At 37.3% G+C, this 26,093-nt stretch overlaps 1 protein-coding gene across 1 annotated transcript in view; it reads left to right on the top strand.

Moving 5' to 3' along the window:
- Positions 1-18,645, top strand: part of LOC108721251 (facilitated trehalose transporter Tret1-2 homolog) — a 70,605-nt gene extending 51,960 nt beyond the window's left edge. The window contains exons 3-9 of the mRNA XM_018445691.1: positions 9,911-10,012; positions 14,958-15,091; positions 16,386-16,632; positions 16,707-16,991; positions 17,450-17,702; positions 17,855-18,195; positions 18,489-18,645. Of these exons, the coding sequence (XP_018301193.1) occupies positions 9,911-10,012; positions 14,958-15,091; positions 16,386-16,632; positions 16,707-16,991; positions 17,450-17,702; positions 17,855-18,195; positions 18,489-18,626 (1,500 nt within the window). The 3' untranslated portion in view covers positions 18,627-18,645. The remainder of the gene's footprint in view (positions 1-9,910; positions 10,013-14,957; positions 15,092-16,385; positions 16,633-16,706; positions 16,992-17,449; positions 17,703-17,854; positions 18,196-18,488) is intronic.
- The last annotated feature ends 7,448 nt before the right edge of the window (positions 18,646-26,093 follow it).

Genomic DNA, 26,093 nt, shown 5'->3' with positions numbered 1-26,093 from the left:
TAAAACGTAAATTTTAAGATAAATGAATAAAATGTGTGTCAACTTAACATATTATAAATGTTCATTTTATTGAAAAAATATTCCACGGTTTGTTTGCAAACATTTTTTTACATAATATTTGTGTAACCTTTTAAAATCTAACATATTCATCTTGTATTAAATTAATACAAATTTGAGTGGATCGTTTGGGACATGAAATGTGTTAAATATAACACAAATTTTCCAACAGTGTACGATGAAAACTCTCTCATCGACAAATAGATCGACAAGAAACAAAAAAGATCGAGTTCTAAAATCCAACGTCGAGTGCGTAGGAAGTCGATGAGGAAGTGTCGCGACGGAGCGACCTTTCGCGAGTGCGCTATCGCGCAAAATCGGAACAGGACCCACGATGAAATACGAGCTGTGCATCCTTCGCACCAACTCGACTCCGATATCCGTCCGATACACGTCAATTCCGTCGCACCGATGAAATAGCACGCTAGCTGTTACGTCTGGCGCGTATAAGTCTCCCAACGCGCGATTAGTTATCAGCGGCGGCCACCGTAAGCACAAGAGAAAGAGAGATCCACGAGAGAGGCTGATCGAGCAGGATTTATTCATGGATCGCCACGCGCCACGTGGACCGATAATTCTCTCTCTCGTGTGTGTGTGTGTGTGTGTTGTGTGTGTGTGTGTGTCCACCTCCTTGTCTCGACTGACTCGCGCGGCGTTCTTCCACGTGCTTTCTTTCGCCGTGAAACCAGTCGCGCAAGCAGGCCAACATGCAACGGGGTTGAGATAAATATTGCCGACGACCGAACGCCGCTTGCCGTGTGAGTGAGATGCGAGAATGTATCTCCTCGAGAGAGAAGGTTCAATTGTACGCATCAATGGATCGCGAGTTACAGAATCTGTCTAGAAGCGAGTACTAGATTCAACATGCGTGGCACGTGGCGTCGTAGATTTATTCTTAGCATAAGCTCCGAACGTGCCACCTGAGATTCCTCTCTGAAGCAAAATACAGACGGATCGTCTCAATGCTACTCCAAGAAAATTGTTATAAATAGAGAATAAGAGAAAAAAATACATTCAAATGGAAATATACAGGGTGAACAAAAAGTCGGACTGGTTAAATATCTCGGAAACAAAACATTTGAGAAAGAAATGTTTTATACAAAAGTTGTAGGATTTCATTAAATGTATCAAAAGGAGATATTCATTTGACCTTGAGCGCAGGTATAAAGGAGTTCCCACAGTTATAAATATTTTGTGAGAATTCTGACTTTTTATTCAACATTCTTGTAGCTTAAAATCTTTTCAAAACGCTACAATGAATCATTTTTTTGGTAAGTACTTTTCGAGATAGGTTATACCGATGGATTGATAAAAAGTTCAGGTATCTCTACAGGTCCTCCTTTATACCTGCACTTAAGGTCAAATAGATATTGTTATTTGGTGCATTTGATAGAACTCTACAATTTTTGCATGAAACATTTCTTTCTCTATAGTCTTGTTTTTGAGATATTTAATGAAATACGGGCCGATATTTTTTTATTATGTTGTATATAAATGTTATTACTATATTTTATATTTATTCATATTTTTGATATTTTTAATTTTTGAATACAATCGTCCTTTAAATATTTTGATATAATTTCAAATCGTCATATTCTCTCCTTTCTCTGTAATTTCTGTGATTCTAAAAGTCATAATATTTCTTCATCTCCATATGCTATATTATTCCAGTGTCGTCTAAATTAGGAGGTTTATTGTTTTGATAGCAGCATCTCTCTTGAAGTTATTTCGAAGTAACGTTCGTGCTGTCAACCTCGACCCCTTAATGATCCTTATAACCGAATGAAGAGAAGTAGGAGAAGTGGGGACGTGGAAGTGAAGAACGAAGAGTGTTCATCCCCCCGTAATACTGGAGATCGTGACTTACATCGAGTTCTGGTCATTACCCGTGAAGTTCAAGCCTAAATGCATCGTGTATCCCGGGGATTACGGGATAAATACGCCTTGAGCTCTCGAATCCGCCTTCGCGTCGATTCATAATTCCATGAGAATTTATTACCGAAGCAAAGAAGAAGAGATGCGTTCTCTTTCTCTACTTTGGCCTTTCTCCCTGTCTTCTCCTCTCCTCTCGGCATTTATTCCCAAGAGGTTCACGTTTCATCCGAATTTAAAGATCGCAACGATTTTAATCGTCATTGAAACAAATTGGCAAATTACGGCGAAAACAGAAGAGTAACAAATCGGGTAATTCACGTTGAAAGTTTTACAATTTCTCTTTTCCATGCAGCAATTATAAGAAGATGATTTAATGCGGAACTAAAAGAATTTATCTAAATAAGAAAAATCTTATTTTTCGAGACGGATCTTATTATTTAAATATTTTTGTGTAAATTTATATTTATACATATGTGATTCTGCAAACCGAAATCTTTTTCGATCTTGAAACGCAATTATGAATAGAACCAGACAATTTAATAATTTTTTATGTTAATAAGCATCTCTTTATAAAAATATTAATAATCTGATGAGAATCTTAAACCTGCGAATAATTTTTATTGCGAAAATATTGCCTCAGCCTAAAAGAATTTATTTTTAATAATTGAATCAGCCCACCCTCGGTAATAAATAACTGTGCAGGACAAAAAGCGGCTATTTAGAAACAGAGAATCTGTATATGATGGCATATCGCAGCGTACAACGCAAATGATGCGCGTAACGCGCGTTTTATCGGAACGGCTGTTAAAACGCCAGCTGGAACCAAGTGTTTTCGCTCGAGCACCTCGAGTATAAGCTGCAAAAGAGAGGCGAACGTGCATAAGTTACTCTAAGTCATCTTTTCGCGCGGACCCCTCGGCGTAATGTCGCGTGCGCGAGCTATCACCCGCGCGACAAATGGCCGTTTCGGAAAAAAAGAGGGAAGAGGGCGATGAAATATGACGGACAAATTGACCGGTTGCTTTAGACTTTTAGATGGTCGCACTTAGATATATGGTATTCATAGCTACTTGACCCGAATGCGCGCGCGGAAGATGCGGAATGTTGAGCTTGACGAAGAGTAGTCTAATAGAACATAAAGTACACGGAATGTAAGTCGTATTTCATAGCTCTCCTTCGGTGCATCCAAATCTCGGAGAGTCGAACAGTCGCATCTGCCAGCTGTTTTCCTTCTCTCGTTGTCCGCCTTCCTGCTTTCTTCCGCGTATCTCCGCTTGCTATCGTTTTCCGCTCGCGCGTGTACGTTTGTTGGCGAAACGAAATCAACCCTGCGAGAAAGAGTATCATTGCCCGGATCAATGACTCGCTAAAGAGTGTTGTACATCAATGTTGCTACTCTTTTTCGACCGAATCGACCGAGCCGAATCGCTTTCAGCTGTGAACGCGAACACGTCAAAAAAAATTCCCTCTGACACATCGTCGTGCTGACGTGATGAAAGAGATAAAGGCGAGGGAACGATAAAAGAGCTGGCAGGAGATTCAACGCCTCCTCTCAGCGAATTTAATCGTCTGCGAATCTCTGCGATACTATTATGAATTTTTTTTTATTAAGAACACTCTCCCTACAATAATTTGTAAATAAATTTAATAATAAATTTGAAAAGACGAGTGTATCGACTTTGCATTTAAATTTGCGTAGATCGATGTTTTTTCAATCTTTTTCAATTCGAAACGATAAAATAAAAAATTTATTGATATCATTAAATATACATGTTTCAGCATCAGCAAATCTTTTATTAGATACCGCCACACGATATTCAAAGATAAATAAAAGTTTTAAAGCTTTTATTAACAATATTAAGTGAATTTTAATTTATTACATCGGATTTCTCTTATTTAATTAGATTTATTCTCATCGATCCAAATTCATATCACAATTGTTTTACTTTATTGTTTTAAAAATTATTTTATTGCAATGACGATATCGTTTTGATTAAAATATTTAGAGAGTGTAAACACAATATAATTTAAATAATTTTTTTAATATTTTTTATTTCTCATTTAATTTACTTGCGTTTTAATTATTATATTTCTAAATTTTTTTTGCTTCTTTTTACTGTCTCTAAAATTTTAGCGACACACCTGGAAACCCTTGTGATACACCGGTTGAAAAATCTTGGCATGGATAATCCCAAAGTATACGACAGACCAATTAACATCTTGATAAAAAATATTCAGAAACAGACAGTAAAAGAAGAAGGTGGTGGGCAGCTTTTAATTTCGTTGATTGTGCGAGTCATCAAATTGATTGCCGTAGAGACATCGAATCGCTAAATTTTCCCAGGCGATAGAGAGGAAAACATTACGATTTTACGGAAATAACGATGAAATAACATTGCGAGAAACTCTAAGCTCGCGAGCTGAAATTAAACTTTCTAATGAATGAACCGTAGTCTTGGCTGAGTAATGTAACGCGCTGCAGCAGTTGCGTGTATATGCATGTATAATTAATGGCCACGAGTTTAAAGACAACTTTGCGCGATTAAGCAATGCGAATGCGAACGTTACACCTCGCTTGAAGAACGGCGGAATGCCCGACCGAATTTGCAGAACTCTCGTTAAATTGCAGAAGTGCAGTTTTTAATTCCGATCCGAATATAAAGCCATGATTAAAATTGCTTTCTAGGATTTTTTTACAACGCCAGGAAATATCCTCGAATGCGGGATGTTAAATGTTTTTAAAAGGTGAATTTTGAGGCTTTCTTTCGTGTCACCCGGCTGCGATGAATAAAAGGGTCTCTCGCTTAGCAAAATTCTAGCAATTAAGTGTATTACGCGCATTTTGTTTCAACGGACGCACGCCTTTCGCGAACAGTCACGAGTTTTACATGAAGAGCGGCGACCCGCGCGGAGCGCAACGAATGATATCTCCGGTATTCATTCTGCCGACTTGTGTTTTTGTACAAGACAGAAACGTTTACGTTAATGAAAACCGTCCATAGAAGATCCTCTTGTAAAAGCTAGTAACGAACGCTGAGGCAAAAACCGTTGAAATTAAAAGCTGCGACCTCTCGATTCTTGACGTTTGCCGTGCCACTGGACGCATTCATTAAAATATTTCCGCTTTAATTAGGACTGACGAAACATTTTTGAATCTTTAATCTGAATATTTTTTATATTAAATTATTCATAAAAATAAGTAAGTAGGATTATTCCATTACAAGATTCTATTAAAATTCGATGTACGGATCAATTTAGCGAAAAGAGTGGTAATGATAATTTATTTATACAAAGTAATATTTTTCGCAATAAAATTATTTACAGGTTTTATGGTGCTTATCTGTAACATTAGATTATTAAAATCTTTCTAAGATATGCCTATGAGCATCAATATTATTAAATTGCTTATCAATTTAATTTGTAATATTATACTGTTCTAGTTCTGTTAGAATTGCGTTTGAAGACTAAACATTAATTTCGGCGTGCAGTTTCAGAATTAGGTATGTGATGTATAAATTTACACCGAATTATTTAAGCACTAAAACTTCAACTTGACAATTTAAGGCCTTTATTTCCTATTTGTTGTGTACTCACATTACGGTCTTAAACGACACTTTTGTTTAATATTATTTATATTTTCTTTTTTCTCTCTCTTCGCGAAAGAGATACGTGAGCAAAACGAGAAATGACAGTACAGCATAGCGTGCGTTGCGCAATTCCATTATAATTTGCCGTAATTGTCGCACGTGAATTAGTGCAGTTACGAGCCGGTGCATCCACGGACCTAAGCATCGTAAATGTCTTGGTAAGAAATGTCGGAACACGCGGATCGATACTGCCCGAGAGCGTACAAAACCTTTTGTCTCACACTAATACGAGCGACACGTAATACGTTCCTATAAACGTCACGTGCGGATTAATCACGTCTCTATTTGATGTTTACATTGCAAGTGATATACGTCGCATAAGTACAGTCACTCACTACCTCATGACTCGTCGCGTGTATGACAATTACGGAGACGCTGGGCTTATCTTTCATTAAAAATCGTCTCCTACAGAGAGTTTAATCTCAAATTATTAAATTGCCAAGTTGGGAATTAATTACTTCAAGTTGATAAGAAAGACCCAGCTACTTTGGCGCAAGAGGAGAATATCACGGGCAGGATTAAAAAGATCCTCTCCTTACTCGGTTTATATATCGTTATACACCGCAGTGTGCACTTAAGCCCGTATATCGCGTTATTATTCCGCTGCTCGTTCTCGGCGCAGTGATAAAATTCTAATAGCGCGGTTATATACGTAGCCTGATTCTGTGTGCATTTTCTCTCGCTGGCAGAGATCGTCCTATACACGCGGCCTCCCCCATTTATTTCTCGCCGGTCGGAGCTTCCCACCTTATCGCAAAAATCAGTAATTAAGTTACGTTTCCCCCGGTACCCTCGTAGAACGAACGCGCGATGGAAACGATTTCGAAACGGCAGCGGCCAACCCCTTTTTAGCTCGCGGCATAGCCGTTCTTCGTGGCGAGAGCGGCATCTCTTATTAAATCTCGGCGCGAAATTATTATTAAGCGTGCACTATCCGTAGGATCCGCCGTACGATCCTTCCAGGCGCACGTTGCACAGATTTATTCGTGACTATAAACGTTCTAGGCTACGTGCTTAGCGCGATTCGCTCTTCGCGAGTCTCACCGCGCGAGATTTATTAATTTCCGGATTATCCCACCCGCGATTTCCGTCGTACAAATGTGATTTCAATTAATCAATAACGAATACAATTTCCTCCGAGACGAGGTAAATGCAATCGGTATTGAATTATAAATTCAGAGACACGAGCACAGGACGAACGTTTTCGCCCAGGCGTACTTTTACCGCCCCGCTCGCCGTTCAATTATAGCCACGATAGCTATGCAAAAAGGCCCGTTTTACTCTCGTTATCTTTGGTCCTGCATTTACAAAGAAAAAGAGCGGTCAAAGCGAAATTTATAGTACGAAGCGTTTTAACGACGTTTTTACGCCGCTCCGCTTTGGAAAGATAAATTGCGGAGCCGGCGCTCGCGACTCATGCCCGTTTTTATCGATATTCCAATATTCCACGGAATATTGTATTACTATTTCGAAACGTAACAACGAAAATATGATATAAACTGTCATTATTGTTATGTGAAATTATTATTCGTACAAAGGAAATCTCACGTTTCACATTTCGTTGCGCGCGATAATTATTTTTACACGTTTTCACGAGAGTATTTTCCATATATACGAAAGAAAGCATCAGCCATTCTTCCATTCTTATTCCCGTTCCTTCGAGTGATAGATTTTTCACGGCGATACGAATGGGGCGGAAGTTAGTGTTACATATCCCACAGTTCGCGAACTATCTGCAAACTCTATTCCGACGTGATCGTCCTCACGTGGAATTCCCTAGCGTATCTCGAGATATTGATTTTGCGACACGATTTGCCGGGGATACCCACAGCGCTGCACACTCGGGGAAATAAATCCGCGAATGGAATCTAGGCGGAGGAAACGTGAGAAATCGCATTTGCTAGATTCTATGAGACTTATCTGCCATCTTGTCGATTATTGAAAATCGGCTAACTCATTCGTCACGCTGGCGATGCCATGCCCGAGCGGGAGAGAGATAGTGCGAGGAGAGAAGCGGCAGAAAAGAAAGGGAGGACAAAGTGAAATAGACTAATCGGAGATTCGATGGCGGCGGATAAAAAGAAACCGCAAACTCCGTGGAATCGGCAACTCGCATGAATAATCAAGAGAATCGCATTAAGTGGAAAACATTCCCATCGTTCGCTATCGCCTTATGCTTCCTTATTGATTTTCGCTGATGTACTCTGCTATTAGCTCGCATCGTCGCTTGATGCTAACTAAAACGATTATATGCTCGTCAGAGGATATTTGAAACATTTTCGCACCTTACGAAGAAGTCAACAATATTAGAAAAAATTTCTAGTTTATGCAAAATATAATTTTCTTTTTAAATATTATACAAAAAATATAAAGAACCTTAAACTTGCGTATCTCAATCGTCTTGAAAAAAAAATGTTCTGATTAAATAAAAAAAAAACACCCAACAAGAATGTTTTGTTGATGTAATTAGAATATTTTTTTTTAGTACGATTGAGACAAGTTTTGAGATCTTTTTATTTTTTATCACATCAAAATGCCATTCTTCTTAGGTATTTTTGTTGGTTTAAACATCAGAACATTTTTTCAGTGTATGATTAAAGCACATAAGTTTTAAGATTTTTTATTTTTTCTTACTTTTAAAAAAAGTTAAACTTTTCACAGAAATTTTCAAACAGAATTTCTACGATAACCAGAAACTCTGTTTGGCCTGATCAAAATATATTCTTGTTGAACTCTTTTGTTGCTTTAACATTTTTTTCGGTGTACCAATAAGAATATCTTTGTCAAGCGTTAGTTTTTTTATAGATACATAGGTACGTCTTAAATCTCACAGAACAGCTTTGTGCGAGCGTTAGTTGAATAGGCGTGCAAAATTTTGTCAGGCAGAACTAGTTCGTCGTAAATCACGAAAAGCGTGAACAGAACGACTCTCGGTATAATTCATGCGATTGCGCAATATCGAAAAGTCCTCAAGTGTCGCTGGATATCTAATGTCGTCTTAAATACACACGCCGCGAGCTGCGAGCAATGACAGCCTCGAAGTCTAAATCTACCGAAGAAATCAAGATCCGGCCGCCGACAGGTGCGCATAAATAAACAATGAAAAGGGTACGCCTTCGGGAGATCTGCCTAAGAGATCCATTCTTAATGCAGAGAATGCTTGACAATGATTTAGATAGAGTCATTTTACGGCGGCCTGATCTAACGACTACTTGACGCCTGGCTCTACATTTTCTGTCTCAAGGCTACTCGAGCGTATTACAGCAGCCGTCGCGTACACAAGTGTAATATATTCATAGCCTGTAATCAGACTATAATTAAGCTGTACTATGGAATTATATAATTAAATTTAATGAGTGATTTAATTTATCAGCGTTCGTGCATATTGATTAATCATCGTAATCTGCAAAAAGATTGTAAAAGATGTAAGAGAAAGACTTAACATAGAGCATCTCGCTCGGCTTTAATGAAAACGGGGCAACTTTAGGCCCTTGAGCCCTTTAAAAGAAGTGAGAGCTTCCGGAGTTCTCTAAAGGAAATTCGCCGGTCGTATTAAGGTCGACGTCCATATTGATGAAGGTCCTCGAACAATAACGACCGTCGATCGTTAAATCCGTACGAGCGTAATAAAGCGACCGTCTGATACGCATAAACCCGGATTATCGGGTGTTTACTCCCACGTCTTTCTCGCGATCGTTGATCGCTAAATCCCAACACACGGGTCATCGCGTTGTAATCATCGCCAAACGATCAATGCATAAAATGTATAGGTAATAATTTCAGCCACTAAAATACAATGTATTTAAATGGCTCGCACTTCCGTGTATTTAATGGGCCTTAAACCATAGAGACCTTTTCGTTATTCGATCCAATGAATTTGATGCGATAACCAAGATGACAGCTCTAACAGAAGCAACGTCTCTTAAGCTACTCGGCTATTGCCTAAATGACTTGTGTTTGAGTCGGTAAGATAATACAAATGATTGACGGTCCACTCCCGTCCCCAAAGGGCAGCTAACGTGATCAGCAGACTGGAAGAGAGAGGGCGGGAAAGCGTGCTATCAGCAAAAAAAAAGTTTCGTGATGAAAATATTAGTCGTATATTTTCTCATCGGAGATTTAAAAAGATTCTTGGAATAACTCTCTTTCTCCAAAGAGAAAGAGAATTATTTCAAGAGTCTTTTGATTCTAGCAGTTTTAAAAAGAATTTAAAATAAAATATGCGTAAACATACGATTGGAAAAATAACGCGAGCCAAAATAAAAAAAAAACCAATTCAATGACTAGCTTAGTTTTCTGTGGTATTGATCGTCATTTGCATTTTGTTGCAGGTAACAACGATACCCGACGAGGGCGAGGACAATTTTAAAATGCCCAGAGCTTCCGTGGTACACATGACGTCGACGGCAACGAGGCCGCATCACATGTCACAAGTATATATCATTAATAAATACTGTCAATAGCTCGTTAAGTTTAATAATAAATGATTAGTTAATAATCAGCTAATAATAATGAGTAGTTAATAATCAGCTAATAATATAGGATCATCTTTATATCAATTAAATGAGATGACTATTGTATAGCATGAACTTACATTTCAGAAATTTGTACGAGAAGACATACAAAAATGGAAAACACAGAAAGAACGGTTTTACTGAAGTACCTAAAAAAATTAGACATCTGAAAATAATTTTGTTAAATCTTCAAGATAATTATTTAGGACACTTAAGCATATAATGATAATTCTGCAAAAAATTTTGACATTCTACCATCATCAATTTGAGTATTCTATTGTTTTATTGGTTCAATAAAATTATTTGCAGCTTTGTATCTAGCTGCATTTTTAGATGCTTTAGCAAAATTGTTTTTTTCGTGTAAAGCAGCGTCTACAATGCGATTTTAAGGCATAAAACTTAAGGTTTAAGCCTCGAGCCATCTTAATTGACCAATCAGTCGAATGTGAGGAGAATAATTGACTTTCTTTAGATTTATTTCTTTTGGCTAATTTTTTACAACTTAAGGCTTAAAGCTTAAATTTTCATTTTAGACGCCGCTTAAGAATGGTAACTAAAGAACAGTTCGTCGAAAGTGCGACTTTAGCACGTCTTTCTCACGATACGTAACTACACTGAAAAAAATGCATGTAATTTTACATGGAGATTACATGTTCATGATTGGAAAATTGCCTAAATATGATCGGAAATTTACAATTTCCAGTAAATTTCCAAGCATATTTATGTAATTTAGATAATTTTCCAGTCATATACATGTAATTTCCATGTGAAATTACATGCATTTTTTTCAGTGTACGTCTAATTTACAACAATTATGAGTATTTTATTCGGCGAACGCGCGGAATATCCTTCAATAATTTGTGTTTCTCCACCATCGGCAGGACGCGATTCTTAAATAATCGAGCGAAATAGTGAGGCGAATCTTTTTATCTGGTTGGCAAGAGGCCATATTGATATGCAAACACCGAAGACAGCACCGAGCGTAATTGAGTGGTTTAAAATGGATATCGTGCACACGGAGGCTTTTTGAGAGAGTAGGAGAAGACCGCCGTCGTACACCTACATACATCGAGTTGCACACTTAACACAGCACCCGACCGACTATCCTCATAATCGTATAAGCGGGAGACGACTTTTAAAGCTCGTTTTTCCTCTCCCTTTCTCTCTCCCTTTCTCTCGCCTTTACCCCTCGACTAATAGTTTTAAGCTAATGGCTCCCTCGGCTAACTTCGATCCGACACTCTGACGCACATCCCTGCGCTTATGGAACTGCTCCGAGTATTTCGCACAGCTCGATGCAAATGAGCTTTTAACGTCGTGTCCGAGAGTGAGAAAGGAGTAGCAGAAAGAAGAGAAGCGTAAAAGAAGGGTGAAAGAACGCCCAAAAATAATATCGCCAGAAGCGTTTCCGAGCGCGAATTTCTTACGTTCGAAAGGAAAATACCCTCTCGCGTGAGAATGTGTTTTTTTAGCTCGTTAAAATCCCTCGTATATGTCGTTAAAAACTGTTCGCCATTACTGCGATATCACGAATACGTGGCGGATCGCGCAGATAAACGCGCCTCGTATACTCTTAACGCATATCTCGTAAATCGTAATTAATATACCAAATTCTCCACCGCCGCTCTAAGAAACGGGAAACATATCGGCACTCATTACCGTGCCCAACGTTTTCCTGAATGCGCTATTCATCGCGCGGCTCGATAATTAGTTGAAGAAAGCGACTCAGGCGAGCGCGCTCGTAAACTCATGTTCATTACCGCTGTTGCTGCTCGCGCATATCGTATTATACGAATAATTAGGATTGATGACGTTCAACTATTTTCCATGGATCACTCAAACCTCCGAGGACATTCTACAAAAAAATCGGTAGTTGCATAAAATAAAAATTATTACAGAAATGAACCCTGCTGACCTGTACAAATTTACACCGAGAAAAATTTATCTGGTTGAAAATAGATAAACCAGAAAATTCTAATTATGTCAATCAAAATTTAATTATTACAAATTAAATTTCTAGATATAACCAGAAAATTTTGAGATTCGTTCACTTTTAATCAGAATTTTAATTAGTCCAACCAGACATTTTTCTCACAATCTGCACTCTATATAATCATATCGTTTGTGTCAATATGATTAAAAAGCTCTAAAAGATAACAAACTTTTACAGAAAAAAGATCATAAATTAATAGACAAAGTCATCAAATATCAAAGAAAGTTTCTTAATAAAATATTAGTAAAAAATTACATTCTTGATCAAATAGACTAGCAGGGTTAAGAGCTTAATGATAATAACTAACAAATCCAAAAGCTACGTACGATGCAATTTGCTTTTAACTATTATGAGGTAAATAGTTTGAATTCTCGCGACACGTCGGCCGAACTTGTAGCTCGATGTATTATCGTAATTACAAATCTCGAATGGAAAGCGGGAATATAGTCGTAAATTTGTCCTTCTTCGAAGTCAAGACTTTATATTCGTATTCCAATTAATTGATAAGGCGCACAAAATTATGTCTCGAATTGCATTATAATTTTCGCCCAGTCATTGGGCGTAGATGGAGGAAAGAAAAAGTCTAATTGCAAAGTGGCGCTTGGCGTCCCACGCATTATTGTCGACTAGAGAGACAACGATATCATGAGCCTCTCTGGCGAGACGATAGAAAGGTTACACATGGTGACACGTCTAATCGCGTACTACGACCGTTACGTTCGCTGCTCCTAATGGCGAGAGAGATAATTGAAAGTGCATGCAAATTTATGTGGGATCGGCGGCGCCGCTTGAAATTCCTTATCGAATATACGCTTGTCGTCTCGCACGTCACGAATATGAGTTACGACAGGTCATCGCACATTAAAATTGTTGAGTTTTTCACAGAACACTACTATTGTAGCTTCTTAAACAAAACGTGTTTAATAATTAACAATTAATTTGCCGTACAACAATCTTGGCCGCTTATAAGATTCAGAATAGATAAAACACACGCTATCGCTTGCAAGACTTATGGTGTAAGTCGAAGCAAAAAAAAATGAAATATAAGCTCACATTCAAGAAACATAAAACACAGTAATCGAAGTGGATTCGCGCTCGATTACCACGATTTCCGAATCTACTAAACGCCATTTAAGTACAATATTTATATCCTAACAAAAACTTAAAACCGAACTATAGGCACTTTCGTATTTCACTATAAATTATACGTTAATATGACTCGTATTAAACTTTAACTTATCATAATGCTGATGTAATAAATTATAAACGCCAACAATGTGATAAGAAAAAGTTTCATACAAAATATCGACGAATATTTATAATGATTGTTGTGGATAACGTAGATTTATGGACCGATGTGAGCGCATTGTGTTTGGTGGTGCAAAATAAATGATACTAAGTTGTCTAACAATAAACAAATAGATTGGATAATATTACGAATTAAAAAACTAAAGTTGTCCAAGTCATGAGAAGAAAATTCTTTCAAGCAAAAATCTGTAGTATGCAAAATCGAGAATATAATATTACGGAATATATTTAATATTAAAAAATCGAGAATGATGAATATCTTATGATTTACCGCAATGCATTCTCATACTAGCATAACAAATAAAAATTATATAATATTTTAGTTCTATACTTGCATGAATTTAATACCGTCATTTTCTCATAATAGTTTTCTGTAGTCGTTGACCTACTTATCTCTAACAAAAAGATGAGAATCGGAATATCAATAAGACAGATAACATCGCATTCAGATTAGGAGATTCGTGCACCGCATAAAGATACATCTACTGAACACAAAGAAATAGACACATGGGGACATAGACTTCGTGTAGATATCTTACGTCATCATTCGCCGTAAGATCGTGGATGCTGAGCGTGCGGTGACAAAGATAACACTGGAAGGTCTTACTTTGAGATTTAAGTTTTAATGAGTCAGTGGAAAGAATCACGAATTTATACCCGTAGGAAAAAAAACCGCCGTTTGATATTTTCGTCACCATAAAATCGTTATAAAATACTGATCTCATACTTGCACATGTTCCGAAATTTTCTTCGCGCGAATTCATCCCTCGCAAAGTTATATATCGTTGTTTGGAAAAGCGATACGTGCCTGTATTGCATAGAGAATACACGCGAGAGGAACTTACATGCGTCGCGCGAAGGATGCGTATTATAGCGTCGACATATACGGATCGCGGTACTTTGAAATTGAATCTGTATATATTGCAGATGTATACATATGCATGCACATAAATGCGGAGCCACGCGAAATGTTTAGTAATCCTCGTGAGGGGCCAAGCCCAGCTTTCAATTTGCGGCTAGCAATTTGTTCGCCAGTTTCACCCCCGTGCAGCACAAATGCGCGATGCATTCACTCTGGATGTATGTATGCATTACCGAAGCATCATAGTGCGCAATGGACGGATTTATACCTAGCGTTACGATTTCAACGCTGTTCAGAGTGTTTCTCGATTAGAAGTTACAAGATGGAGATTCGATAAAAGAGGAGAACTCCATGTTTCTATATCGATGGATTTTCGATAATGTGAATATAGCAAATTGAATGCTTTTAAATTGAAAACGTGCGCGTAATGCAGAAATATTCCATGAGGTGAACGTAGATCGCATTGTGGAAGTAACGACTCCTTTCAACGTCGCCGCCGGACTCTATGATATAGAGCGGTAACGCGCCCACAAACGCGGTAAAAGGAATACACAGGCGTAAATTTCAGTCACTTGCCGACGTAAAATAAACGAAGCTGACGTTCGCACCGCGTTATATCGCGTTCCTGCATAAATTCTTTCGTGTCAACATAAAAAGACCATTTCACGCCTGAGTTCATTAGAGCCTGTTTATCTTGATAGGTACTGGCGACCCTGGCACTATCTATGGGAACTCTCTCCTCCGGTTTGGCCAAGGGTTACACCTCGCCCGCGTTAGACTCCATATTGGATAATCAACCGCCCCATCTTTATCAATCACCCAACAATGACACGTGGTAAGAATTTGAATGTTCAATAACTAGATTATATACATAGCTCTGTTTTCTATAATAATAAGACTCTTAATATAGAAATAATAAGTCAAGAAATTAAGGGCATATAAGAGTCAACTCACTGAAGTTGGTGCTCTTTTGTTTTTTATAGTTAAACTAGTGTATACTTTTGGAATTTAAAGTGAAATATGTATACGTTTGATTATTTAACAAAAACGAGAAAAAGTTAAAGTACAGTCTAGTGCAGGAATCAAAAAACAGACCTTATTTTAAACGATTCTATGGGAGTCAAGTTTAAATGATGTGACTGAAACAAACGTGTAATCTTTTGGCCCCTTTTTTTACATTTATATTGTTACTCAATCTGGATTCAAATATATATATATATATATACCTTAAAAATAAAAAAGAGCATATTTTATGTTGCATATTTCATTATTTTCATCGTCGTAATAATGTCGCCAAAACCGATAAAATTACTTGTGAAATTTATGGTAAAGAGCATCGTAAATTTCACAAATAGTTTGATCGGTGTTATTATCACAAATGAAAGTAATGACGTATGCAACATCAAATATGCTCTTTTTTATCTTCATTTAATTAAAAATTAAAAAGATATTTATATATAATCTATAATTATAATCTAATTATAATAGTTAATTATAATTAAGTTAATATATAATATAATATAATAATAAATGTTAATATATAATCTAATCTGGAAAATGTTATATTAACACAGTTTATGTTAACAGCTATGAGTTATTGTATGTGTATATGTTTAAATGCAGATTGGACAATATAAAAAAAATGAATGGAAAGATCATATGTTTGATTTAGCGTCACTTAAACCTTCAAAACTCTTATGGAACCACTTAATTGATGTAATGCATGTAAGAAAAAAGAGACATTCACTGTTCCATGTTAGATGTTACATGCACAAAAGTTTTGTCTTGTTAAGTAATATCGGATTTCAATCTGAAACGTCGACAGTCGTAGACAATTATATCCACGCGGTGGCTTATTCGAGCGTCACGTTCCTGGTTGCTAATTCCGGGATGCGTCTACTGCGACGACAACATGCGAACTCTACTGGGAAGTAGAGCTGTTCACAAATAATACTCGACAACCGAGACGCGGCTGCCAAGAGCGATTACGTTTGCACCTGACGTCTGTCTTGACATTCTGGGAACAATACCCAATACATCGAGAGTGTCTCCTGGACACGCCTGAATTACGCCAAGAGTTCAGACAATATAATACCGTTGCGTGATTCTGTTTACACTTTCTTGTGTAGGTTGGCTTTTTCGGTTACGCAACAAGAAGCTTCGTGGGTTGCATCGCTGTCCATGCTGGGCGCGTGGTTCGGTGCCATGATCGGTGACTGGATAATGCGGAGAGGTCGTCGTTTGGCCTTACGCATGACATCCTTGCCTCTGGCAGGAGCCTGGGTCTTAACGGGTGTCGCACCGTGCGTGGAGTTGGTGTACGTCACAAGTTTCATCGGCGGGCTTTGCTGTTCAGTCATCACCATGGTGGCGCAGGTAAAAAAAGAAATTCGATTCGATTAATTTTAAAATTAAATCTTGGTCGACATATGAGCAATTTCTTTCGGCAGGTGTACATATCGGAAATCTCGATGCCTGGCATCCGCGGATGTTTATCAGCGATGTTGAAGGTGCTCGGTCACGTTGGTGTCTTGCTGTCGTACATAGCCGGCACATATCTGAATTGGCGGCAAAGCGCACTACTAGTGGCCGTGGCGCCGTCAATGCTCTTTTTGGGGACCCTCTTTATACCCGAGACACCATCATATCTCGTACTAAACGGCAAAGATGACGAGGCTGCCAACAGTTTGCAGTGGCTGCGCGGAGAACACGTTGATATAAGACATGAGTTGCAGGTAATTTTCAAAGTTTATGAAAAATGGATAACTTTCAGATCATTGTTAAATTCGTAATGTCAAATTACACTACTTAAATTAGCTTTAATCATTTCTATAGGTCACCACTGCTTTTATTCAATATGTCGTTAATTTAACTAAAACAATGGAGTTAAATAATTTAACCCAAGAAAATTAAACTCTCTCAAATGTATTAAGCTCGACTCTTATTATTAATTTATTATTTATTAAGTGAATATGAGTGTTATTTACTTCGAAACTAATCAGATTGATTTACATTTTGATGAACATGAAAGTTATTTATATAAAAATAGGAATTGGGATTGGGTTACCATTACTCCTTTGATAATCTAACAGTGAAGAGCAGCTTTCTTCTCATATTTCTCTCGACGCGAATCAACGAGCATCAATCGCAAACGAGGTTCGATATAAATTAGCAATTAACGATATGCCTTCAGGTCATCAAAACGAATATTCTGGCTTCGAGGGCTAAACAGTACGAGCTAAGTTTTAAAAACAGCATGTTTACACCGAGACTATACAAACCCATCGCTATCACGTGCGGTCTGATGTTCTTCCAGCGATTCTCCGGCGCGAATGCGTTTAATTACTACGCGGTACTTATTTTTCGTCAGACCCTAGGTGGAATGAATCCTCACGGAGCGACCATAGCGATCGGATTTGTACAGCTATTGGCCTCTTTACTGTCAGGTACGTTAAACAATTTCAAACAATATCGGTAATATCCGACAAAATTAAATTTCATAATTAATAAGATTATGACGTGAATAAAATAAATTATTCTCTTTCTTATCAAAGATATTTGCATTTATTATATTTAACCGAATTCGTATCGCTCGCAGGATTTTTGATCGACATAGTCGGTAGACTACCGCTTTTGATAGCCAGCACCGTTTTCATGTCACTGGCGCTCGCCGGTTTCGGGAGCTACGCGTATTATGTGTCGCAAACGCAAAATCTTGGCTACGTGGACTCGGCGGTGGTGGGCCAGCACGACTGGATACCGCTACTCTGCGTACTCGTGTTCACGACCGCCCTCGCCCTGGGCATATCGCCAATTTCTTGGCTATTGATTGGCGAACTATTTCCGCTGGAGTACCGCGGCCTCGGCTCCAGCATTAGCACGAGCTTTAGCTACTTTTGCGCATTTTTCGGGATCAAGCTCTTTATGGACTTTCAGCAGGTGAGGAGGTTTTCATTTTCTTTTTAAGATATTAACAAGTTACTTAGACTATAAGGACTAAGTTTAGAAACTAAGTTCAAGATTCTACGAAGTAATTAAGATTTTAAACGAGAAAATCCATAAGAAGGAACATGGCGTTTTGTTTAAGTGACATTATTTTGCTGGAGTAATTTGCCCAGATAAAACATTTTATTCATACAGTATTATTCTCTACGAGAATCAATTAATCAACGCTGAACTTCAGTAATCTTGTAATTAATAACTTAAGTTGTGAGAACTTCTTCTCTTTTTAGAGTCTCGGTCTACATGGAGCCTTTTGGTTTTACGCCGCCGTGGCGGTCTGCGGACTGTGCTTCGTAGTCTGCTGCGTGCCTGAGACGAAGGGCAAGCAGCTGGACGAGATGAATCCGGATTATGCGCAAGCACGGTAGTATAAGGCCTCGCTGACGGGGGGTCTCTCGAACTTAGAGAAGGCAAACAAGCCTTTACCGGGTGGTGCTTATCCGAACGAGCACGATCCGCGAGATCTCTACCGCAACGATCCGTCAATTGCAACTTCCAGCATCGCGATGCCGTCTGCGCGCGTCGCTCACCGCAAATTGTCGGATTACTGCGGTATCTTCGCCGAGAAAACCAATAGAATCGGTAGAAACGTGGAGAGCTTTATGCAGTCTCGCGGTTTGCTACCGATTCGTCGCTCGGTCGACGAAACGCCGCGTCGTGACTGCACGCTCGGGATTAACGGCGACGTGATCAAGAATGACCCTCCGCCGCGAGTTGATCGAGAAATGAGCGAGAACCGTCGTCGCCAATACGAGAATCTTGAGAATTACGAACGGCCACGGAGGAATGGCGGTCAGAAGAAACGCGTGGCGTACTCCAACAGCACTTATCCCCGGGACCCAATGCGAGCAGACGCGAGTTACGTTCGTCGTTTCAACGCGACGGAGCCCCGTCGTGCCAACAGGCGCGAGTATGCAGAAACGGATTACGACGCGGCGGACATCTGGAGACGAGACTTGGACCTGGTGAGAGGAGGTCTGTATGTCTCCAAGCCGATTCTAAGAAACGGCATCAATCATAATGGAGACGAGAGGCTGTATTACTCGACCCTACCGCGGCGCAGCAGGACCATCAACTTTAAGGATCAAGCACGCGACTCCCCGGAGGGAGAACGACGGCGCACGTATCCGAAGAGTCTGCAGGATCTAACGGATTTGGAACTTGACGACGTCGCGTATCTCCCATCCGCCCACGGTGGGGATGATACTCGAGAGGAGAGACTCGACGACAATTATCGTCGACGTAACAGGTATCGTCGAGAGCAGGGCGAATCACTCTTCGACGACAATTATCTCAAGCTCTGCAGAAGCCTGTCGAGATTAGATAAGTATCCGCGAGGCGGTAGATACGGACCAGGTCAAGTATACTACGAGAGAGAATGCAGAACATTCGGCAAGGATACGGTCGCCTTTATCTACTATAAGACATGCTATTTATGATCTGAAAAGAAAAGCGATACAAACGAGCGGTCGGGAGTTCTCTCATCGATAGACCGTCCATCGATACGCATGGCTCACGATCTCAAGCAGAAATGCGCATATGGTCGATTGATCATTTCGAATCTTTTGTTCCGGATGCATTTAACGAGTGGAAGTATTTTCTACTCGACAAAATGGCATAGGGTTTTGTGTTAAATTGATAATTACAAAATTTATCAGTGGTAGATTGTATTACAGAAAACAATCCCTTCATATCTTCTTAATGATAACATATCTTTATCAGGATAAAGAGAATACTTGCGTGAGGAAAAAAAATCTGTATAAAAAAATAACCCAGTAACCGAATCACAAATTGCCTTCACGTCTGGCTTTAATAATTAAATCGTTCCTCGACTGATAATGAAATTATATCATCGAGCTTTAAATAGTAACTTCTTCAAAAAAAAAAAAAAACGTGATATCACTTTTTTCCTTTCAGAAATCATCTTACAGAGCTAGATTAATTTTTTATTTAGTAAACGATTCATTAATTGTTATGCTCATTCCACATTAATTATTCAGTATAGTATCTCTTTGAGATGTTTTTGAAGATATAAAGGATAATTGTAAAAAAATGATACCAAATAATATCTAAATAAATACTAGCATCAGATTAGCAAAATAGATTTTACGTAGAAAATCTACTTTGTGCTTATCATATTATCTGCAACTTTATATTAATTTCCGGAAATACGGTTTTCTTCGTCGGATTGAATTATATTCTTTGCTAATAAGTTTTTCAAAGCTTATTTGCGTCCAAAGGCAACGCTATCATACTGTACTTTCCAAGGAACAAAGCGCGACAATATTTTACGCAAAAAAAATGTGTATACCGCAAGTAAACAATTTAAAATTAACAGAGTCCTTAGAATAGGCTCGATAGACTGCTCGTAGACTGCCAAGCTAGTCTTTCTGTAAAGTAGTCAATATATGGATAATTGCAATGAATTGCAATAATTTCTGCAGCTATATTTTCAGCCATTAATGGTGTTCGAGCACCATTTCTTTCGAGAATATCGCGATGAGCCTCGAAAGAAAAAGTAAAAGATAATTATCAAAGCTAAAAACGATGTTTTTACAGCTAGTGTGCTGCAGGGGCATTCGCGTTATTAAACGTTTACGACAAAGTTTACGACAATATATAGAGTATACTTTTGCGGACGTAAGCAAAATACGTTTTGCTAACCTCAGAATATCGAGGCCTCGTTGCATAGCACAGGCGTCATTGACTTAAATTACGACAATATCGATTTGTAGATATATCTACATATGTTTCATATAAGATGCGTATTGTGTACATTGGTTATTGTATATTATATACATATATCTCTGTCGTATTCATGGAACTTACGTAATTAGTGACGATACGATGCGATATAGCTGATAAACAAATTCTCGACAATACCACAAATTACTAATTTCGCGAAGCCGGTAGAGCGAAATTCGGTACTATTAGCTTTACTAAAATATTAATGCATATGTACTACGTGTAACGTTGAAAGCAGCTATACCTAATACTAAATATCTGCGGGATCGAGGGTGAGTCCCTCATCTGTATAACTAATCTTGATTATTTATCTAAGTCTTCTGCTTTCGACGATTTCCTGCATTTCTCAAAAGTGTGGCCATTCGAATGGCGAAGTCGCGATTAGACGAAAGTCGCCATAATGATGTACGTATTTTATATTTTTATATAGTTTGTAGAATAACGTTGAGAGAGAGAGAGAGAGAGAGAGAGAGAGAGAGAGAGAGAGAGAGAGAGAGCGATTCACATGACGAAATATTTGTTAGAAATGGACTACACTTTGCGGATCACAATATCTGTGATAATCCACGCGGGAAAAAATTTCCTTAAAATATCTTCGATATCGAAACCATATAATATCAACGAAAAACGAATGCCGAACATAATATAACAAATTTGATTTGAGAGACAAATACGATATGAAGAGGAAATTTTTCATCGCGTAGGTCGCGCAAACAGAAACTATCACGTCTGTAATTATCTATCGAACCCGTGAGTCATATCCCTGCCATATCCTATACGTAATGAAGTGTATGAAAGTCGCGGAAGCTGCACATTAAATCCCTGTACTTAAATATTTCCGCGTGTTTCTGTAGACAGTGATCGATCGATGCGGGAGAGAGAAAAATCTGCGTTTGCGCAAAGCTATATCGATTCGTAAAAAATACATTCCATTTTTTATACATATAAATTATGTGTGTGCGATACACGAGGATTGCCAATGTCGAAATCGTAAATTTGGAAAACGACATATCACGTATAAGAGAAATAATATTTCGGTATCGGCATTACTGTCTACAAGAAGCGAGTACACGCACCTTCCTATCAACAAAAATATCTTACTAAATATGTTATATAAAGTGTCTTGAAAAAATATATACCAGCGTATCTCAATTACTTTATTATGAAAAAATTTTAATACGATTATTTTTCATTTTTTGTATTGAGTGTAAGTGTTGGTAATTAAATTATATTTTTGCTACAAGAAATAATCAATTATCTAAAATATGAGTAATATAATTTGCCGAACTAGTAATACATTTATGAATGTTTAAACTAGTGAAAGTCATTTTACAGTGGTATATATTTTTTCAAAACATTGTATATTTTATGCTCAAGGGCTTGGATACAGTATTGGGTAATGTCTATAATTAGTTTTAACGCGGTGCAATGCTCGTGAAACGAGTGTACATAAGATATACAATTAACTTCCGAATTTTACGTAAATCATAAAAAAGTTCTTGATAAGATTATCTCATTCTTAGTATACTGCGCCGAATAAGCGAGCTTTACTATTTACCGAGTGGCATATTATATATTCACAGCGACCACCTTGCGTCAGATCTTCCATGTAATAAGGAAAAAAAAAAAGAAAATCTCTCCTTTCCCTGTAGATGTTAAACTATATAAAACAAAAATCTGCACTGTGCACTCTCGTGAATTGAAAATTTATCGTAATATGTAGCGGTAATAGTGAAATTCAGGATCAAGATTTCGCATTACTGCACGTTTAGGATCACGATAGCCCGATAAAATGTCTGTATATCGCGTACGCGGATATGTATGTGTTCGTGTGCAAGAAAACTCGCAGATGAGTGTGAGTGTAATTGCGGGTGACGATGACAGCTTTTAGGTATACGCCACGCATGTAGATTTATCCCTTTATTTCCCTTTATGCGAAACAAAAATGGCAAACATTAGAGGTTGGCGAAGACTATAACTCGAGATTGAAATATTAATCTGCGTTAGCAAATTAAAAGTGCATACTTAACGCGTGCAATCAGATTACAGCAAATAGGGATTCATCTAGGAATTCGAATTTATACATATGTTACTACACGCGATATATTATATTATCTAGACGTGATGGGAAAGCTTTAAGGAAAGAACGAATCACGTTATAATTCTACTTACCGACAATAAATTCACTATACAATATATTGACAATAAATAGTTCAAATGAAAATTAGCGCTGGCCGTCGCTAAAATGATTAAATCTTATATTATATCATCATGGATAATAAAATTACGAAGACGTATTTTCAATGAAGAAAAAAGAAAGAGAAAAAGAGAAAGAGAAAGAAAAAGAGGAAAGAGAATGAAATAAATAAGAAGAAATAAATATATATGCATATACACCGATCTTGTCTATAACGAGCCACGTTTAGCTTCGCTTGCTAGATTTAATATTTTTGTAATGATGCCTAGGAATATATAGCTGGTGTATTTGTACCTTCATAGAGTTAATATTTAGATTATACTCTTTATAAACGTTGCGTCTTCAATGCAACAGGGAAATCAACTCTTGTATAACGCGATGGAATATATATTAATATAATATTATATAAAATATATAAGAATGATTTCTGTGCAAGAAGTGAGACAAGACTGTGCGTCGGTTTCTCGCGAATACGAACTTGAATTCTATCATCGAATATAGAAAATATCGATTCTCCTACGCTTTCTCTTCGATGTAACGAAAACACCAAGTAACGGGAATTCTTTGATTTATTTCAGAGGCCGGCCATTACGTTCGTTAATTAAAATAATATGAAGTAGCACAAACGTGATCTTCCCGACACGACGATTTATTTTAGGAGGATAGACATGACACCCTCGACTGGCAATACCGTGTATTTATGTTACATATAAGTATTGTACTTAAGTGATTTACGTTTGCGTTTACTCTTCTCTAGAAATAATAAATGACGTATCGGATATACAATCGCTAATAATACTTCTGGCGGAACCAACACTTGCGTGTTTGTATAGAAACCTATATACAAATGTATAAACGCCAAAAGAAAAGACGAATTATGAGAAAAAACAAGCGTTTCTGTTAATTCTTTGCCTGAATCTCATAAATTCGTTAAACAATTGAAAGTTGAAAGAGTATAACTCTACGAAGAGTTGAAAGAGTATAACTCTACAAAACCTATGAGAGATTAAATAAATCTCTCACATTTAGAAGCGGAAAAGATTTTTTGTGAAAATTTTAAGTTTTATGATATCTAAAGTGTTTTTAAAAATACCATTAAATTGTATGCAAAGATCATATTTTCATGGCTAGAATAAATAAGAAAAAAAAAGAAAATAATTTAAATTATGTTTTTTTTTTAAATATCGTTGAATAATTTCATAATTCGAATAATTTCATTATTTTTGTATCGTTTTGAGTCTTACATATTTTCTGTTTTATTTTATATCTTCTAAAGATTTTCAACAATTTGAAAACTGACACAAAATCGATTTTTAGAGGTACCTATTCGAATAAAATTTCTGTGTTCCATTTTTCAAAATTGAAAACAGGATTAAGAGCATCGATTTTATATTTTTGCGAAAGCAAGTTCGTTGTACGAATAACTCTGCTGCGAAAAACTTTATAAAATCTGCTTTTTATAGCTGAACTAGTGTACACTTTCTACATTTAAAAGATTTGTTCTTTTTAGCTAAACTTCTTGCACACAGTTGACACATCTTGTCTCTTTTTTCCTCAACGCGAAAAGAAAATAAACATTCTGCTGAACACAGAACACAGAATTTCTAGTAATTTATTAAAACGCAAACAATTCGGCAGGAAAACAGGCATCGTATGGTGCAGTTTAAAAAAAAATCGCTTGTATAAGAAAGTCACTGTAATGGCGCGCAGTACTTAAAGGGTTAACAAAAATTGCAATACCAAATAACAAAAGACATCTTCAGGGGCTGCGCACAATGAAAGAAATAGGGAACAGGGAATAGAGAATAAGAATTTTAACCTATCAGAAAATCATGTATTGTGGAATACATAGTTTCTGATAAGTTGAAATTCTTATGGTGAATTTCACTCGCACTGGATTAGTGCATATTAAAAGCTGATTTATATAAAATATCTCAATGGAATGATACAATATAATCAACTTTGACAATAAAATGATACACATTTATTTTGTTAAATAACGTGACAATCCCGCATAAAGTATAGGTACTACTAGTGCAATAAATAAATTCGAGTAATATATATATGTAATAATGGTGGAGAAAATCTCATTAAAATTACACTGAAATTTTATTGTGAAAATAAGTATTATTGATTAGCATATTTCAGAGGATACGCAGCAAAATTATGTAGTAGAAAAGAGAGAGATGACGCGGAATTTTCCCGAAGGATTTAACGAGGAGAAGCAGGTGCGGATTTGTTCGTTCATGTTCGAGTACGGGTTGCCGGCAGGATCGTAGTAACTGCGATCGCGAGGTAGAGCGCGACCAATCAGGTGGGTCAGCTTTGAGCGAACCAATAGGAGAGAACAGCAGATCGTGCGCTGCTGGGCCCGGAAAAACGGGACGACATTTCCTAGCCGCGTTTCTCGATGTCTCAAAAATAAAAAAACTTGTACTATCATCCTTTTCGAGTCGTTTTCTTCGGCTTTTAACAGCAACGGCTTTTTCCTTTTTATTTCTTATTGTTCCCCTTAAAGTTATAATAAAAAAAAGTTTCTTTTATGAATTCTAGAACTAATTTTAGTGTAATTTTTTAATGAAATTTTCTCCACCACTATTACACTATTCGAATTTATTGCACTAGTAGTATATTTTTATGCGGGATATTATTAGTAGATATTTAAACTGAATATTATCCTCACCCATTTTGTGACCAAATTATATAACAATAGTAAAGATTTAAACTTATTTAATAACTTCTTGCTCGTATGATGCTATGCAACTAAATTAAAAATTGGATAACTTCCCAGGTCAAAGTTAAACGACCTAAAATTAAGGTGATAAAACAAAATAACCTTTATTACAATATCATTTAATCAATAATCTATAACCATGAAACGTTTCGATTTCAC

Source organism: Mycetomoellerius zeteki, unplaced genomic scaffold (assembly GCF_001594055.1).
Source record: "Mycetomoellerius zeteki isolate Tzet28-1 unplaced genomic scaffold, Tzet1.0 scaffold164, whole genome shotgun sequence".
Taxonomy (NCBI): domain Eukaryota; kingdom Metazoa; phylum Arthropoda; class Insecta; order Hymenoptera; family Formicidae; genus Mycetomoellerius; species Mycetomoellerius zeteki.
This window is presented reverse-complemented; position numbering and strand designations above follow the sequence as displayed.